General features: G+C 43.2%; 1 protein-coding gene across 2 annotated transcripts in view; it reads right to left on the bottom strand.

Annotated features, from left to right (window-relative positions):
• The window catches only part of ghrhrb (growth hormone releasing hormone receptor b), a 71,030-nt gene extending 52,704 nt beyond the window's left edge, over nucleotides 1-18,326 (bottom strand). For both annotated transcript variants that reach the window (XM_040004079.1, XM_040004081.1), the window contains exon 1: nucleotides 17,916-18,326. In XM_040004079.1, the coding sequence (XP_039860013.1) occupies nucleotides 17,916-18,017 (102 nt within the window). In that variant the 5' untranslated portion in view covers nucleotides 18,018-18,326. The remainder of the gene's footprint in view (nucleotides 1-17,915) is intronic.
• Between the last annotated feature and the right edge of the window lie 788 nt (nucleotides 18,327-19,114).

The following is a 19,114-nucleotide window of genomic DNA, read 5'->3' as shown; positions in this document are numbered from 1 at the left end:
AGATCTGCGCAAATCTTGTGTAGTTAGCGTGTAGTGTAGTCAATAGTTTTGTTGTGTGTGTCAGAACAATGAGGCAACTGCTGAATGTTACAGGTGTTACAGGAGTGATACATCTCCTGTTGTCAGGCCTGCAGGTATCAGGCTGTTGTTCTCCTTTATCTCATAGTGGACAGAAATTATTTTTTGGAGTGGCACAAATAATTTGTGTGGCATCAAATTTGATGCAGAACAGCTGATTGTTCTGTAAATATTTTGAAATGTTTATTTAAAAAACTGCATTGGCTCCATTTTTAGGTAAACAGCTGCAAAAAACTTCATTGTTTGCATAACTCAGTTACTTTTTTGAAGAAGTAACTATATAATTAATTGCCCAATATTGGTCATTATATACTGTATTTTGCAGACAAAGAGTTACAGGACTCTCTCCCAGACCACAGACTCATACTCATAATACAAGTCAGAGCATTATATAAAAAAAGAAAAAAAAGAAAGTTGTGTTTTCAAAATTGGAGTTCAAGTTATTTTTTACTTCCAATAGTGTTAACATACTACACAGGTCATGAACAAGATTTTTTTAAAATTTTCATTGTAAGTGGGCTAAAGCAGTTAATTAAAAGTAGTCTAACATAAATATAAATGCTGTAATTTGCTTATTTTAATAAACCATGTAACTTGGATGGATTCAATGCTGGCGTGACCACAGTGCACACGTCTGATGTTGCTCACAGTGGTCCAAGGGACCGCTCAGGGAGTTTGTGTGTTTGCTCAGACACATGAAAAATTAGAGGGAACATTGGTTGACACTGCTCTACAAGTTGCGTGTATATCAGGGGCGGTACCTCTGGATTGGCATACCGGGGTGGTGGTTCCCATCTTTAAGAAGGGGCATCATACTTCTCAGCCTTCCCAGGAAAGTCTATGACAGGCTGCTGCAAAAGAGAGTTGGTCCGGTAGTCAAACCTCTGATACAGGAGGAACAACGCGGTTTTCATTGTGTCATGGAACACTGGACCAGCTCTTTACTTGCTTGAGGACACTTAAGGGTGCATGGGAGTTTGCCCAACCAGTCTACATGTGTTTTGTGGACTTGGAGAAGGCATTTGACCATGTCCCTCTGAGTGTCCTGTGGGAGGTCCTTGGGGATTATGGGGTGTCTGGCCTATTGCTACAGGCCATTTGATCCTTATACAACCATTGAAAGAACTTGGTCCGCATAGTCAGCAATAAGTCAGACTCGTTTCAAGTGGGTGATGAACTTTGCCAGGGTTGCTGTTTGTCACCAATTCTGTTTGTAAAAAGACAAAATTTCTAGGCATAGCTAAGTGGTGGAAAGCTTTCAATTGGTTGGTCTCAGAATCTCAGCTCTGCTTTTCGCAGATGATGTGGTTCTGTTGGCTTCATTGTGTGATGGCTTCCAGCTCGCACTGAAATGGTTTGCAGCCGAGGATGAAGTGGTGGGAATGAGAAACATCACCTCCAAATTTGAGGCCATGGTCCTCAGCAGGAGGAGTGTTCATACCAGGTCAGGGATGAGTTCCTGTCCCCAGTAGAAGAGTTGTCTTGTTCGCAAGTGACAGCAGAAGGGAGCGGGAGATCGACAGATGGATTGGTGCCACAGCAGCAGTGAAGCGGACGCTGTTCCAGTCCATTGTGGTCAAGAGAGAGCTGAGTGTAAAAGTGACACTCTCAATTTACCGGTCGATCTATGTCGCTATCCTCAGCTATGGTCACGAACTGTGGATCAAAAAAACATGATCACGGATACAAGCGGCAGAAATGACCTTCCTCCGAAGGGTGGCTGACATCTCCCTCAGAGATAGGGTGAGAAGTTCAGCCATCTGAGAGTGGCTCAGGGTAGAGCCTCTGCTTCTCAACATTAAAAGGAGCCAAGTATACCATGCCCAGTCTCTTTGGTACATAGTTGGCCTTTGGTCCAGATGGAGTCTGGAAGAAGATGACAAGGTCTCTCCTCACTGTAACAGCACCATGTGATGGATCACTGCCACACCTGCTCTCAAGAAACCACTTGAATAGGACCTGCCAGACAAAGTGGAGTAAGATTCACAAAAGCCAGATATCATGCAGCAATCCAAGGAAATTTAGGAACAAATGAGGAACAAAGTAACTGAGATTTCTCAGGTTATAAAGCTGTTTCTAAAGCTGTGGGACTCCAGCAAACAACAGTGAGAGCCATTATCCACAGATGGCAAAAACGTGGAACAATTGCGAACTTTCCCAGCCAGCCAAAATTAGCCCAAGAGCGCAGCAACGACTCATCCAAGAGGTCACAAAAGACCCCAGAACAACACATCCTCACATGCCTCAATTAAGGTCAATGTTTAGAAGGGCCTGCATCGCACAGTTCCAAGACAAAAACCACTGCCAAGCAAAATGAACACAAAGGCTCGTCTCTGTTTTGCCAGAAAACATCTTGATGATACAATCTAAAAACAACATTGTTAAACAAACATAGCACAGTAATAAAATAGCAAAAGTAGTTGATCAAAAATAGCACATTACAATGCAAAGGATTCAGTTTGATGCGGAAATGTTTATGACATCTTATATAGTGATTATTGTATGTATTTGTCACAAAAAGAACTGTTGTACAGTTTTATGGCAAACCATAGTTTTTTAAGGGAATCCTTTATAGCAGCTTTATACCTTAAATAGGTCTGAGAGAGAATTGTAACAGATTATTTGTCAAGACGGAGAAATGTGAATTGCATGTGACAACAGTGTCTATCCTGGGCTGTATCACTAAGCAGGGCAACCTCAAACCTGACCCAGACATGGTCCAAGCGGTGGTGGACTGGCCAGAACCCTCTGACTGGAAACAGCTCCAGCGTTTTCTGGGCTTCATTAATTTCTACTGTTGTTTCATCCGAAACTTTAGCCAGATCGCTTCACCTCTCACACACCTAAATTCTTCTAAGGTGCTTTTCAGTGGGACTAGGCTGCTCAAACCATTTTCAGTAACCTCGAGCAATGCTTTGCCTCACCTCCTATCCTGTCTTCACCTGTCTCTAACCAGTTTATTGTAAAAGTGGAGGCTTTAGACTCGGGAGTGGCGGCTGTCCAACAGTATGAAGGTAAGCTTCATCTTTGTGCCTACTTCTCTCATCATCTCTTCCCCAAAGAATGGAACTATGATGTAGGGGACAGATTGCTCCTGGCAGTCAAACTCGCCTTGGAGGAGTACCAGCACTGGCTTTATCGTCTGGACGGATTACAAGAATCTTGCCTACCTTCAAACTCCTAAATGGTTAAACGCCCGGCAAGCCAGGTGGACTCGGAAAAATGGAAATGAGTAAAAAACAATCACCTATAGCACCAGGTCACACAACATCTAGCCCGAAGCTCTGTCCCGGCAATTCTCCTCCTTAGAAGGAGCTCCAGAGGATTCTCTGATCCTTCCAGCCTCCTGCACCATCAGGGCGATCCCTTGGGAGGTCAAGTAGGTTTTTGTTCAGAACCAGACCCCAGGACTGTGCTGCTCCACTCCAACCACAATGAGCGCCCAACTCGCCTGGGTCGAGTATGTCCACAACAGCCTCACCTCCTCGGCGACTGGGTTATCTTCTTTTGAAGCGTAGCTGGCTTATCAACCACGGCTCTTTCCAGCAGTCGATGGTGAGCATGAAGTTCCTTCAGTTCAACACTATCTCTCCCGGTGCCGCCATCTTTGGAAGACAAACCTGGCGGACCAATGTCGGAATCCTGCACCTCCCTACAAGCCTGGACAAAAGATGTGGCTCACCACGAGGTATGTCCTGGTCCAGACCGATTCCAGGAAACTGAGTCCTAATTTATAGGGCCTTTTGTGATTGGCCCAATGGTTAATCCTGTCTCTGCCAGCCTAAATTTAACGTGGAACATGCAAAGACCAGAGGTTTATCCTCAATGTGCAAGTGGAACCAGAAAAGGCTGCTAGCCTTTCAGCCTGATAAGTTCAGGCCATTGTTAATGGGACATAGACACACCGGTGAAATGGAGACAAGCTGCAGTTTCCAATGGGATCCAAGCCAAGCATGCTTCCAGTGACAATAGCCAACTGCAGACACAAGATGGCAGTGACACAAAGGATGGGTGGAAAAAAGGCAAAAAAAATTATAGAAAGAGAAGGAAGGGATTGCTTTCACTTTTATACATTTTAATTTGTATGTTTTTTATTTTGGATGAGGCAAGGTTTCTAAGGGAACCCTACTGATACTTGATTGTGTGAGTTTTTCATGAGGTCAAACATAACTGGACTGGCTTTGATTTTTCGTTTTTATGGGCCGATGATTTTTTTTTTTTTTTTGTAAACGTATAAACAATGTGGTGGCCGGGCCTAGCCCGAAGAGGAGACATGGGCCCATCCTCCCGCAGGCCCACCACCCGCAGGAGGCGCCATAGGGGTCGGGTGCATTGTGTGCCGGGTGGCGGCCAGGAGTGGAGGCCCTGGCGGACTGACCCCCGGCTGCCAAGACTGGCAATAGGGACATGGAATGTCACCTCTCTGGTGGGGAAGGAGCCTGAGTTAGTGCGTGAGGTTGAGAGGTACCGGCTAGATATAGTCGGGCTCACCTCTACACATGGCTTGGGCTCTGGAACCAGTCTCCTGGAGAGGGGCTGGACTCTGTCTCAGTCTGGAGTTGCCCCTGGTGAGAGGCGGCGGGCTGGGGTGGGTATTCTAATATCCCCTCGGCTTGCTGCCGGTACGTTGGGGTTTTTCCCGGTGGACGAGAGGGTTTGTTCCCTGCGCCTTAGGGTCGGGGAACGGGTCCTGACTGTCATCTACGCTTATGCGCCGAGTGGCAGTTCAGAGTACCCAGCCTTCTTAGAGTCCCTGGGGGGGGGGTGCTGGAGGGTGCTCCACCTGGAGACTCTGTTGTCCTGCTGGGAGACTTCAATGCTCACGTGGGTAACGACAGCGAGACCTGGAGGGGCGTGATTGGGAGGAACGGCCTCCCTGATCTGAACCCGAGCGGTGCTTTGTTATTGGACTTCTGTGCTAATCACAGTTTGGCCATAACGAACACCCTGTTCGAACATAAGAGTGTCCATAAGTGCACGTGGCACCAGGACGCTCTAGGCCGTAGGTCGATGATCGATTTTGTAATCCTATCACCAGACCTGCGACCATATGTTCTGGACACTCGGGTAAAGAGAGGGGCTGAGCTGTCAACTGATCACCACCTGGTGGTGAGTTGGATCAGGTGGCGGGGGAGGACGCTGGACAGACCTGGTGCACCTAAACGCGTAGTGAGGGTGTGCTGGGAACGTGTAGCAGAGACCCCAGTCCGCGAGATCTTCAACGCACACCTCCGGCAGAGCTTCAACAGCATTCCGAGGGAGACTGGGGACATTGAGTCCGAATGGACCATGTTCAGCGTCTCCATTGCCGAAGCTGCTGCATTGAGCTGCGGCCGCAAGGTGGTTGGTGCCTGCCGTGGTGGTAATCCCCGAACCAAATGGTGGACACCAGAGGTGAAGGGAGCCACCAGGCTGAAGAAGGAGTCCTATCAGGCTTGGTTAGCCTGTGGGACTCCGGAGGCAGCCGACAGGTATCGACAGGCCAAGCGGAATGCGGCTCGGGCAGTGGCTGAAGCAAAAACTCGGGTGTGGGAGGAGTTCGGAGAGGCCATGGAAAAAGACTTTCGGACTGCCTCGAAGAGATTCTGGCAAACCGTCAGACGTCTCAGGAGGGGAAAGCGGTGCTCTACCTGCACTGTGTATAGTGCTGGCAGAGCGCTGCTGACGTCGACTGAGAAAATTGTCAGGCGGTGGAAGGAATACTTCGAGGACCTCCTTAATCCCACTGACACGTCTTCCGAGGAGGAAGCAGAGTCTGGGGATGAGGGGAATGACCCGCCAATTTCCGGGGGCGAGGTCACTGAGGCAGTTAAACAACTCCTTGGTGGCAGAGCCCCTGGTGTTGATGAGGTCCGCCCCGAGTTCCTGAAGGCTCTGGACGTTGTAGGGCTGTCCTGGTTGACACGCCTCTGCAATGTTGCGTGGAGATCAGGGGCAGTACCTGTGGACTGGCAGACCGGGGTGGTGGTCCCCATCTTTAAGAAGGGGGACCGGAGGGTGTGTTCCAACTACAGGGGGATCACACTCCTCAGCCTCCCTGGGAAAGTCTATGCCAGGGTGCTGGAAAGGAGAGTTCGTCCGCTAGTCGAACCTCGGATACAGGAGGAACAATGCGGTTTTTGTCCTGGTCGCGGAACACTGGACCAGCTCTTTATCCTCTCGAGGATGCTTGAGGGTGCATGGGAGTTTGCCCAACCAGTCTACATGTGTTTTGTGGACTTGGAGAAGGCATTCGACCGTGTCCCTCGGGGTGTCCTGTGGGAGGTGTTGCGGGAATATGGGGTGTCTGGCCCATTGCTACGGGCCATTCGATCCCTATATAACCGTTGCAAGAGCTTGGTTCGCATTGCCGGCAATAAGTCGGACTCATTCCCGGTGGGTGATGGGCTCCGCCAGGGCTGCCCTTTGTCTCCGGTTCTTTTCATAATTTTTATGGACAGGATTTCTAGGCGCAGCCAAGTGCGGAGGGCTTTCGCTTTGGTGGCCTCAGAATCTCATCTCTGATTTTTGCAGATGATGTGGTTCTGTTGGCTTCATCGGGTGAGGGCCTCCAGCTCGCACTGGAACGGTTCGCAGCCGAGTGTGAAGCAGCAGGAATGAGGATCAGCACCTCCAAATCTGAGGCCATGGTTCTCAGCCGGAAAAGGGTGGAGTGCCCACTCCGGGTCGGGGATGAGTTCCTGCCCCAAGTGGAGGAGTTCAAGTATCTCGGGGTCTTGTTCTCGAGTGATGGGAGAAGGGAGCCGGAGATCGACAGACGGATTGGGGCTGCAGCTGCAGTAATGCGGACGCTGCACCGGTCCGTCATGGTGAAGAGGGACCTGAGTGTAAAAGCGAAGCTCTCAATTTACCGGTCGATCTACGTCCCTACCCTCACCTATGGCCACGAGCTGTGGGTAGTGACCGAAAGAACGAGATCGCGGATACAAGCGGCAGAAATGAGCTTCCTCCGAAGGGTGGCTGGCCTCTCCCTTAGAGATAGGGTGAGAAGTTCGGCCATCCGGGAGGGGCTCAGAGTAGAGCAGCTGCTGCTCCACATCGAAAGGAGCCAGCTGAGGTGGTTCGGGCATCTGACAAGGATGCCCCCTGGGCGCCTCCTAGGTGAGGTGTTCCAGGCATGTCCCACCGGGAGGAGGCCCCGGGGCAGACCCAGGACACGCTGGAGAGATTATATCTCTCGGCTGGCCTGGGAACGCCTTGGTATTCCCCCGGATAAGCTGGAGGAGGTGGCTGGAGAGAGGGAGGTCTGGGCCTCTTTGCTTAGGCTGCTGCCCCCGCGACCCGGCCCCGGATAAAGCGGATGAAGATGGATGGATGGATGGTATAAACAATGAAGGGTGGTGGATTGGCCAGATGCTGGCCGATGTGTAAAAATAACTCAGTTGTTTGGTGGTGGCTATGGCGGAGCTTCCACAGAGGCCAGCAGGTGGATGAGGGAAAGGGGAGGCAGGTGGAGGAGAGACTCGAGGCGGCCGCCGGTCCGAGTGTCAGGTGAACTGAACTTCAGGTAAGAAGTTATGACCTGCAGTCTATCTGGGTCAGATATAAACCAAGTTTAGGTGTAGTTTTTTTTTCGTTGTGCTGACTTTTTACAGTCAGTTACAATAACTCGCACTGCGTACTAGCTAGCATGATGGAGTTTCTATACAGCTGGGTGGGTGCTATGATGTTACTGATAGTGACCTTTATTTTAGTCATAAGGTTAGTTAGTAGAGTTGCCAACCGTCCCGTACAAAATGGAATCATCTGGTATTCAGAGAAAATATTATGCGTTTAATATTGAGCTGAGAAGGAAGACAGCTAGGATGGAAAAAGACACAAAGCTGGATTTATTCTGTCGTTATGCTGTCAGCTGCCTCTTCTTCTCTCATTCTCTCCCCCTCCCTCTCCTGTTGCTACTTCAATCATGAAACTGATCAATGATCAGCTGATCGGCTTTTCTGATGCAAGTCCTGTCTCTCTTGTTTGTTTATCGCCCACTTTGCGCCAGAAAGAGGAAACCAGCGGATGCTAAACAACAGCAGCACGTTTAAGCTTGATCAGCTGTTGTTAGAATTTATTTAATATTAATTTCTAGTATCAGCTGATGTTTGCTGGAGCCACAGCTGTAAAAGCTGCTGGTCATGATATCGGTTTCGATATGTGGTGAGAGGGAAACATGAAGATGAAACCAGGAGATGTCCTTACTGAATCATCAGAGCTGAACAGGTGATGGAGAAACAGGTTTACCTTTTAGGTGACATGAATGAGTTGAAGGGAAGTTATGAACTGTTTCTGAGAGACAAATAACACCAATATCATTTTCTATGTAGCTGACAGCTGGTAACTGTGCAGGGGCGGGTCTAGCAAAGTTTTGCCAGGGGGCCAGGTAGGGCATTAACAAGGACAGGTGGGCACAAGGAAATACTTTTCTTTCTTATTCTCATTTAAAATGTCTAGCTCTTATTAAATAATTATCTGAATCTTACAACCAAATTTTTATTATGACCTAAAATGTATAGAAATCATACATATACCAACAAGACAGTGTACATCACTGTCACAACAGTGTTTGTTTTCATTCAAAGGCTTTATGGCTTTTCCTAGAATACCTGGTGGGCCGGTCTCTAGTCCAGCCCTGAGGTCAAGCTAGAAGATTTAATGAATATCTCACCAGCAGAGTTAGGCAGATTTTGTTTTTTGAGATTTTGGTGACAAAATGAAGTGTCAATTTATCTTTTCACATGGTTTCAACATTCTTCTTCCCAGTGCACATATTTACTTACTGTGACGGCTTAGAGAATCTACTATTCAAAGTCAAAGTGAAACTTTATTGTCATCGCTGCTATATACAGTACAGGATATAGAGAGACGAGACGACTAGGCTCCAGTTCCATAGGAAGAGTAAGAAATAAATATACACTTTAAGACTAAGGTAAGGGGAGTGTTGCGGCTACTCCAACCAATGGCCGCGGCAGGCTAAACATGAGGACCCTGATGACGCGCAACAATAAACGCATACCATACACTTCTGTATCATTTGCTTCTTTATTTCCACATGCAACCGTCCAATATATACATCGGCACATAGGATTAACTACTAAACAAACGCACAGATTGCACAAACAAATAACTGCAACTTATCAATAACTGCACTAACTATTATGTCAAATTACAACCTGGTCTATGGCATCAATTAGTACTCAAATATACAAACACCATCAAGTTACAGTCAAATATATCAAATCATTCAAGTTGCGCTCAAGTTGCGGTATGTTGCGATATGTTGCGGTCAACAGAAAGTTTTGCCTCGTGCTCACCCTACCTTCTGCTCATCACATCAGGTGCTGTGAACAAGTGAGTGCAACCACATTTACCTTATACCACACCCATGAGACACGCCCCACACCCATGCACCAATACAGTGAGTCCATTTAAACCAACCCACTTAGTCAGACGGAAACAACTCATATGGCTCCTACAGGGAGTAAATATACACTTTAAGCTAAAAAGGATCAATAACAGTCTAACTTTACAATTTACAATTGTAAATTTACACTAGCCTTGAAGTGGTTTAAAGTGACCAACGTGGCAGCGTTACAGTTTACAGTATGAGTGATTTAAAGTGACCTTGAGTGAAATAAAGTGACCAACATGAACAATATTCCTAAGTGTAGGATTGTCCATAGAGCAGCATCTGTATTTACAAAGGCAGTGGTATGTGGAGTGCAATAGAGTCAGTTAATGGTTTGTGTGGGTATGTGTGGTGGGGGGGAGTGGCTGAGCCGGTAGTGAGTTCAGGACTCTGATGGCTTTTGGGAAAAAGTTATCTCGCAGTCTGGATTATCGGGCCCTAATGCTGTGATAGCATCTGCCAGATGGGAAAAGGGACAAAAGTTCTGTCAGGGGTGTGAGGGGTCAAAAAAGAATACACCATTAAAAAAAACACTGAATTTGCCAAAGCGCTATCAGCCGCTGCCTGCTCGTGGAAGCGCCATGAACCGGAAGTCCTTTTTTATTTTGGATGAGGCATTCAGAGGTTGGAGTCTTGAAATGAACCCCTGGGATGAACTGTAATGAGCACCCATGACAGCAAAAAATGTGGGTGTTTGACGTCCTCTCAAAGCATTGACATTTGCTGCCAAGGCTTCTCTATTTTTACTTATATTCACGCCTTCTCAGGAATGTGAACAGGAGGACGTCAGAAGCTTAGATCTAAAAAAAAATCAGAGATTATAGTAACATGTGCCAAAAATGTAGATTCCAACAGCATCTGGAACCTGTGGTTAAATTTGTGTCATACTTTGCTATCAAGTGAATATTTTTTTTTTTTGTTTGTTTGTTTTTTGAATGTGTGTGTGTGTGTGTGTGTGTGTGTGTGTGTGTGTGTGTGTGTGTGTGAGTGTTTGTGTGTTTTGTTTGTTTTTTTGGCATGCAATTGATTTCTTCGGATGTGTTTGATTCAAATTGTGTGAAGAAACTCTAGTGGAACACCTGCCTGTAGATCAGATGGTGACACTGCAGGGGAGTGTGACATTTAACCCAGTGCTCTCACAGCAACCCAGTGACCTAAATTTTTTCCTTTTTTTTTCTCCAGTTTGCATAGCAAAAATCCTTGGGCAAGATACTAACGCCAAGCTGCTCTCGAATGCATCCATCAGAGTATGATTGTTTGATAAAAAGCACTTATGTAGAGGAGAAACCAAGCATAGAAAATGCTTTATAGTTCTGTAAGTGCTTTGAGGGGTTGGAGTAAAACAATGCTATATAAGAACTAGTCCATTTACCATATAGAAAATACTAAGATGTAGGGGGAAAAGTACTTGTGTGAATGAGATATGCTATATAAAGTGTTTCAAATTCAAATTCAAATTCAAATTTTATTTGTCACACACACACAACCATACACAGCATGACATGGGGGTGAAATGCTTGTAGCTGTACAATGCCCGACCATTAAATGACAGAAGAAAAGTTTTACAATATTTACAATTTACAGTTTACTACAAAATTTACAAATTAACTTAGGAATTTACAGTAAAGAATGTGCAAATAGCAGAAGAGATTATAAAGATAAGGATTATAAATTATAGGAATTATAGGATTATAGGAAATAAAGCACTATAAGAAGAACCAGCCTACTTATTATTTTACAAGTGTTTAAAAATCTACATTTTAAGGCCACCAGATGGCAATAGGTTGGGTTGGTTACATGATAGTTCTCGATGAATACAAGTAAATGGTTCGAGCCCCGGCTCGGACAGTCTTGGTCGTTGTGTCTTTGGGCAAGACACTTCACCTACCGCCTACTGGTGATGGCCAGCTGGCAGAATTATTGGAACAAGTCTGCCAGAGATTAGTAATATCTTCCCCACTCGCTGTCTGAGGAGGGTGCACAGTATCCTGCGGGACCAACATCACCCTGCGCGCCACCTTTTCCACCTGCTGCCCTCAGGGAGAAGGTACAGGTCTATACAGGCCAGAACATCCAGACTGGCCAACAGCCTATATCCACAGGCTGTGAGGCTCCTGAACTCTCTGCCCCCCTCTCACGGACAATAACCATATCCAACTTCTTAATAGCACTGAACTGGTCTGCATTGGTGCATCATATCTTTATTCTCTTTCCCCCTCCTCTTTCTTAAATAGATAACTATCATATCTGACATCATATCTCACAGTACAATAATATTGAATGGGTTGCATTGTTGTACTTTGTCATGTTTCTCAGGTCTTTGTCTGAATTTCTTATGAACATTACTTGTCATGTTCTCATGTTGTTGCTAAGGATTGTCTTATTGCACTGGAGTCACACTGGGTTAAATATTTACACTTGGGTTTTAAGGGGTATTTATTATTTTCTTCATTATTTTATTTACGGGTTGTACGGAAGCCCCAAACGCAATTTCATTGTTCTCTGACAATGACAATAAATACTTAAATGTCAAATGTCAGAGGGGCCGATGGCGCGATATGGCAGCCTCGCTTCTGTCAGTCTGCCCCAGGGCAGCTGTGGCTACAACTGTAGCTTGCCTCCACCAGTGTGAATGTGAGAGTGAATGAATAGTGGAATTGTACAGCGCTTTGAGGTTCTTGAAAAGCGCTATATAAATGCAATCCATTATTATTAATGAGGTCAACAACAGAAGCTTACACGATTGTGTATATAAGAATTCCTCGATTGTGGAGGTTGAAGGTAACGTGTGTCAGGACACATGCCTGAAAGTAAACTGGTGCTCTGGCATGAGCTCCCTTAGATGTCAGACTACAATCCTTGTATAAAAACCTTCTTGTTATATTCCGTCATTAATAAACATAGAAGGCCATCTTTCCACCAGCTATTTTCTATTTTAAGTACTGTTTCTATCAGCCCTTTAAACATATTACTGTACACGAGGGAGGAGAATTTACAGTGAAAATATTAAATATTCCCGTAACGTATTCCATCTGGGTGGCCTGTTAACTCCTACATCATTAATAGTTCAAATGTCCGGGAGTAACACGTGAGTGCGCGTGGCTGAAGACTTGATCTGGCAGCACAGCCTCACTGTGACACAAGACAGTGCTTTCTTATCTACCCTGTAGGCTTATAGAACAAGCCTCTTTTATACAAGCAAGATCGTAACATGACATACTGTCTGATGGAGCAGCACGGGGTGTCACTTTCGAATGTAGTGATGCGCAGTGAACCTGGAATAGCTCATATGAGCAACACAAGCTTGCTGATGGTTTCTCTCCTTTAACAGATGCCGAATAATAGACTCACTCAGAGAGAAGAGCGTGAGTGCCATTTGAGCAGCACTTTAATTATTGTAACTCTCCATCCTATCTGGCAGCAGTTTATGCGGCTGTGGTGTCATTTAAATCCAATCACTGTCTAAAACAGGTCGTTATTGCAGGCACCTCCAGCCAATTTTTAGTCAGTTCCACTTGTTAGCATTCCTTTTTTTTTAACATACACTGGTCCCTGAGTCTGTCTGTCTGTCCTCTTTGTTAAATGTCTCACATGTTGGTAAACATGCATGTTTGCCTTATTACTAAGGGTTCATATTCATGTCTGTACAGCAGTTAATTTGCTCATGTTAGCACAAAGACTGTAAATGAAACAGCAAACCCAGCTTCATCTAAAGCTAACCCATAGATCCAGAGACCAGCCCTTGTCATTTTCACTTTAACACTTTGTAGTTTGTTTAAGATCTGTAATATTTTGATAGAAACCTTTCGCTAAAATTGTGATCTAAGGCTTTGGGAAATACTTAAAGAACTCCAGCTCTATCCATGCACTTGTAGTTGATAAAAGAAAGTCGAGGTGCTTCCTTGCCTCTGTGATGGTATTTTGATTAATGTGAGTTATATTTTACTCCGTTGCTAAGGTCAAATAAAAAAACTTGAAAAGGACACATGTTTATCTTACTGTAGGTTCCAGAGGAGTGCATGGATTAAATCAAATTTTAAAAAATCTTTTTATACTTTTTACATTTTTAAATTATCTAAATTGCTGGCGTTATATACTTTATATATATACACTTTCTCTAAGATCAGACTTTCTTATAAGATACAAAAGAGTGAACCATCTGTATGCTGAAAATCAACTGTGAAGTCAATCTTTTCATTTCAAGGCACAAAAGCCCTTCCTGTCTTTTTAGCAGCTGAGTTAATGTCACTCATTATTTGCCCCCAAAAATCAATTGACTGCCTTCGGTTTCAAAAAAAACCCGCAGCCATCAGAAGGGCACTAACAGGATGATGGCACATTTCCTCATGTTGGCTTCTCTGCACTGGTTACATGTGGCCTTTAGAATTGATTTTAGCATTTTACAGCTTGTTTTTTAAGGTAGAGCTTGCCTTGGGCTGCAGACAGAGGGTAACAGGTTATTTGATGTCTAATGGGAGAGGCTTCTGCAGGTGATAGGAACGTTACAATCTATAACTACAAGTTGTTACTCAAGACCTGCTATTAGGATATTAAAGGTAGTTCTATTTGTATTTTTCAAATAGAAAAAAAATGAATTGAAATCTCCCTCCATGGCATGCAAACGCCACTTCTCTTCTCCTTGGTCTTTAGTGTTTGTATGTGGCCAGTCTCTAGCCACATCCAAAAAATGCAGAATTCATCTGAAGAAAAATGTCCTTCCTGACCACTGTAAATATTAAATATGGAGGCTTCCACAAACCAAAAACCTGCTCCTATGTTTTTTTTAATGGATTAACAATAAGTTTGTCAGAATGCATCAATTTCTTGATATAACAGACATAATTACACAGCAATCTATGCATATTTATGAACACAGTATACTTTTTTTTGTGCTGTCAGCGTTAATCTCATTAAAATGACATTAACGCCATAACCGCATTAACGCGGCAAATCTCTGTTAGCGAGTTAGTGCGGATTGGCCCATGCATGGGGCTGCACAGCATCAATGCGTTAGTGCAGTTAGCTCGTTAACGCCGTGCAGCCCCAAGCACGGGGCGATCCATGCTAACTCGCTAACGGAGATTTTCCGCGTTAATGCGGTTATGGCGTTAATGTCATTTTAACTAGATTAACGCTGACAGCACTACTTTTTATATTAAATAACCTAAGAATTTATTGAACCCACCTTTATGAACTTGGCTGATACATATCATTCTAATATAGCAGCTTTCTTCTCCATCAGTTAAATGCAGTGTTGAATTTTCTTGGTAATTTTAAACCTTCATTATTTACGTTCATGTTTTTACCCACAACAGGGAAGAAGAAGACAGCTGTGGTTGTATAACTCCCTTCCTTGTTATGTAGTGCTTGTAGATCAGAGGAACCGTGTAAAGCCATTAGTAGGGATGTCTGTGGCCTCACTGGTGTGCACATGCACTCAAAATGGGAATGTAGTATTGAAAAACAACTTCATGGAGATCAAAAACTAACATTTCAAAGCTGTACTATACTGTACTGTACTGTATGTGTGCCTCCTATTATCAAACAAACTAGGAACAATTACCTTATTCTGCACTGGGATATCTTTATGATTTACTTTTTAGTCCACCTTATTCCCATTTTGGTTCAGTCAGCATTCTCATAAAAATCTCTGGCTAAAATTTTCATCTGTTATAGAGACAGACTTGCTGGATGACAGAAGAATCAATATTGGACTTACACCAGAACACCTCTTCACCTAAAAGCTATTGCCTGGTGCACATGTACTGGTTATGGTTCATGGTAACACCTTGCATGATGCTAAAACCATTTAGACTTGTGCTTGAGTGCACTCAACTTGTTAATGTACAAGTTACAATTTTCTCTGGATTTTATGTTATTAATTTTTCTTTTCATTTTTTAATTGCATCATATGGCTCAGTAATGTGTATAGACAGTGTTTGGAATCCAGGGACAGCTGCAACAGTACAAGTTCTGACAATGGGTCTGAGCATTATATCTCCATACCTAACAGCATTTAGAGTATTTATTGGCTAGCCTATGGAGGTTTATGTCCTTCAAAGACATGCCTCCTCAGGACCTCATGGCAACCTCTCTGAGTCTGTTTCTGTCTGGTCAGAAACATGCACACGTAGCCTACTGGAGTTTTTGTAGGTCAGTGCAAGTGGCAATGTTCCTCCTGTTTTTCCTGGTACAATTCTGCTGCTTGACTGATGCCCTTCTACAGCCCTGTCCAGCTCCCCTAGTGTTATGACCAGTTTTCCGATATTTCCTCCACACACTTGAGATTGTACTGGGAGACACAGAATACATTCTTGTGACTGCACTTACGAATGTGCAGGTCTGGAAGGCGCTCGACTAGCTATATAATCTCAATCGGATGCAGGCGCCATCTCATGTTTGCAGACTAAATCAAGATCAAGTGTTTCCATGTGGTCAAATGTTTTTCGACAAAAGCCTTTGAGTCAGATATGGATGGCAGTGATTTTGAAAGAGAAATATGAAAAACCCAGTGTTTTAAGTAAAGACTGTTACTGTACCTTACACTGAAAACATCAGCAATAAAGTAATAAAAGGCAGTCATTTTCTGTTGAATAAAGTTTTCCAGCTGATCAGTAACTCACAAGAGATACTGATCTTGCTGCCATCTATAAGGAAAAAGGGGTTAAAGGCATCTTGAGTCCATGACAATCTGATCTTTTCATCTGGAGCAAAGAGCTAATAAATGAAGAGGCAACACAGGATTATTATGAGCATTCGGGATCAGGGAAAAGACACAAATCACTCCATAACACCAACAGAAGAAACTCCACAATGGTTTTGAATCAAAATTCATATAAGGACAAAATGCAAAAGAAATGTGCTTCACACTAAATTGTTTACGCCATTTGAATTTCAAACCCCACATGCATAGTAGAAATGGGGAAAAAGGGAGAAAATATTTCTACGTTCTCATTACTGAAAAAACTTTTTGAAGCCAAAAGCAGAGAAGACTCAAGTGAGCAATGAGGGTTAATGGAGTCACAGGAGATACTATTTATTCAATATTTATTTGAACTATACGAGTTTGTTCTTTGAAATCCAGTCCTCCTCTTGATGGCTGAGGTACATCTCAAATTCTACTTTTTCGTTATAAAGGAAAGAAAAAGCAAAGCAGAAAAACAAAAGTCAGACAGACATGCAATGCATGCATGTATTGGTTCTTAAGTCACATGATCTGTGGCGATTTGTCACCACTGGAGACAAATTAGTCATCTAGCAAGTAATTATCATCCTAGTTCGAATCAGATGTGCCAGACAAACATGAACGCAGCAGGTCAATATCAGAAAACAACTCCTAATCTACACGTTCTGTGATTATGATGGATGCGATGTTTCCACCTTAAATTTTTAGAAATACTCATGTAGATATTAGTGATTTTCACATAAGATCATGATTACGTTGGAAGCAGAAAATTATTATAACAATTTAATTTATAAAATTGTTTAAAATATGCTTTTCTATTTATGACAAAATAAATGTTAGATGTTAGAATATTGATGCAAATGTATACAGTGCAGAGTTTGATTTTAAAAAAAAATTTTTTAGAATTTAGATGATGTTTCTATTACATTAATAGTTTAGCTCTTTACAAAAATGCCAGCGTCATGTATAACTCACCATTTGCACAAAAGTCCATCTAATGTAAAATGAATTTGTTTACAACAAAATATGGAGGAATCTGCTCAGGTAACATTTGGGGAGAGTTAACGTATATGATGGTGTAGCAAGTAAAGCTCCCATTTCAACAGCATTTAACCATTTAACTATTAGCACTTACTCAATAGATATATCAGCCATCTGTTTTCATTGAGGTAGTGACTAATGGCTAATTGCTAATAATAAAAAGCATTAGGCAGCAAACCTTATCAATCCTGCCTGCCTATAATAATAAGACTAAAATGTGTTATGTTTCTTTTAAACTCCCAGACTGAAGCTGAACAAGAGAATCTTAAAATGTCACAAATATAGATTGTACAGTTACTATCGTTTTGGGGTTTTTTTTATTGTTCATATTGTATTTGTATTCTAAGCTTTACACACACAAAATGTCTGTTAGTCTGTAACTTCTAATTTAAAGGGGCAAAGATCCCTAATTCCCTTTCCTCAATGCTCAAACAAAGGCTACACTCATGATAAACCCAATGTACAGTCCCACTACTACAATGAAATAATTCATAAATGTACAAAGTGAATAAAAGTAAAAGTTAATAAAAAATAAAAAAAAAGTAAAAGAATTGATCTTATTTGATTGAAAAATAATTTTCAAATCTTTTAAGTCATGTCAGTATAAAAACAATGTGACTGAAATCGTGTTAAAATCACCCACACAGACACATTACTTCATGTTCCAACTCTCCTTATGATAAGATAGATGAGGTTAAGCTGTGCGTTTGGACTCACCGTTTCCCAAACCGCCGACTGCATGAACAGACCCAAGTAAAGAAATGCGTCCGTCCATTTCAATCGGGAGCTTCCAGTGATAAGCATGCTGTGCGATGACATCTATGCTCGCTTTGCAAAGTGCATGTAGAAAAGTAGAAAAAACAGATTACAACAAACTATTTCCTCCTTAAATTTCCACGACTGTCAACACCCAATGAACTGAGCAGCCGGCTGACAGTTCGCCGGTATTAATGCCGCCCGGTCTCTCTCCAGTGTCCGGTGAGTGAGACAGTGCGCATTTACACGCAGAGAGGAGCCGGTGCTGGACCCAGCCAAACAGTTTGCGCTCCTCCCTGAAATGGAGCAGAACACACAGACGCAGATGCGCCCTGACAAGAGGGAAGACAGCGAGTGGAGTCTTCACGAGCAGGGAAAACGGTGTGTTTATAGGTTCGAGGTTTTTACTCTAATTGCATAAACGGATAACACAGGATAACTTTCAGGCTCTGTACTGCCATGCAGATGTAGCTCCTGAAAAATGTATGCACAAAAGTTTAAACCTCATTTTGCACTGAATACCTGTTTTAGGAAGGGATAAACATGTATTTAGAGTTGTTAAGATTTAAATTATGGTTCTGTTTAAATACCCAAATAGTACAAAGGTTTTGCATCAAATTGTACTCCAAATACCCAAAAAAAAAAGTTCTACAGAATCATATCCATAATATTACTGAATCATAGTTGCTTTTTGAGTATTGTGCGTATCACTTTACAATCCCCATTCCAAAAAGGTAGTTCAGGCTGTGTGGAATGTAAATAAAAACGCAATACAATGATCTGTAAATCTCATAAACCCATATTTTATCCATGATAGAACATAGAACGCATATTTCAATCAAACGGGGAAGCACTGTATACAACTGTGCCTCTAGAAGTACAGCAGGTTGTTTACTAACTGGACTGATGGGGGTTCCAGCCCTGGCTGCTCCAGTCTGCCTGCAAAAGTGCTTCTGTGCATATCAAACTGTTACAGACTGCCAAAATCTCACTGCTTTTATTTTGTTTGTGTTTTGGTTTTTTGCTTTAGCTTGTGAAATGGAACGGTGATCATGTCTGGATTCCATCTGAAATACAGACCTGAAGACAAAAAATTACAGTACAATATTAAATATTAAGTAAAACACAATATATACAAAGTGTCTTTGCAGAGTATGAGA

The sequence above is a fragment of the Simochromis diagramma genome, unplaced genomic scaffold, assembly GCF_900408965.1.
Source record: "Simochromis diagramma unplaced genomic scaffold, fSimDia1.1 OVJJ01000477.1, whole genome shotgun sequence".
NCBI lineage: Eukaryota > Metazoa > Chordata > Actinopteri > Cichliformes > Cichlidae > Simochromis > Simochromis diagramma.
The sequence above is the reverse complement of the archived record's forward strand: the minus strand, read 5'-3'. Positions and strand labels throughout refer to the sequence as shown.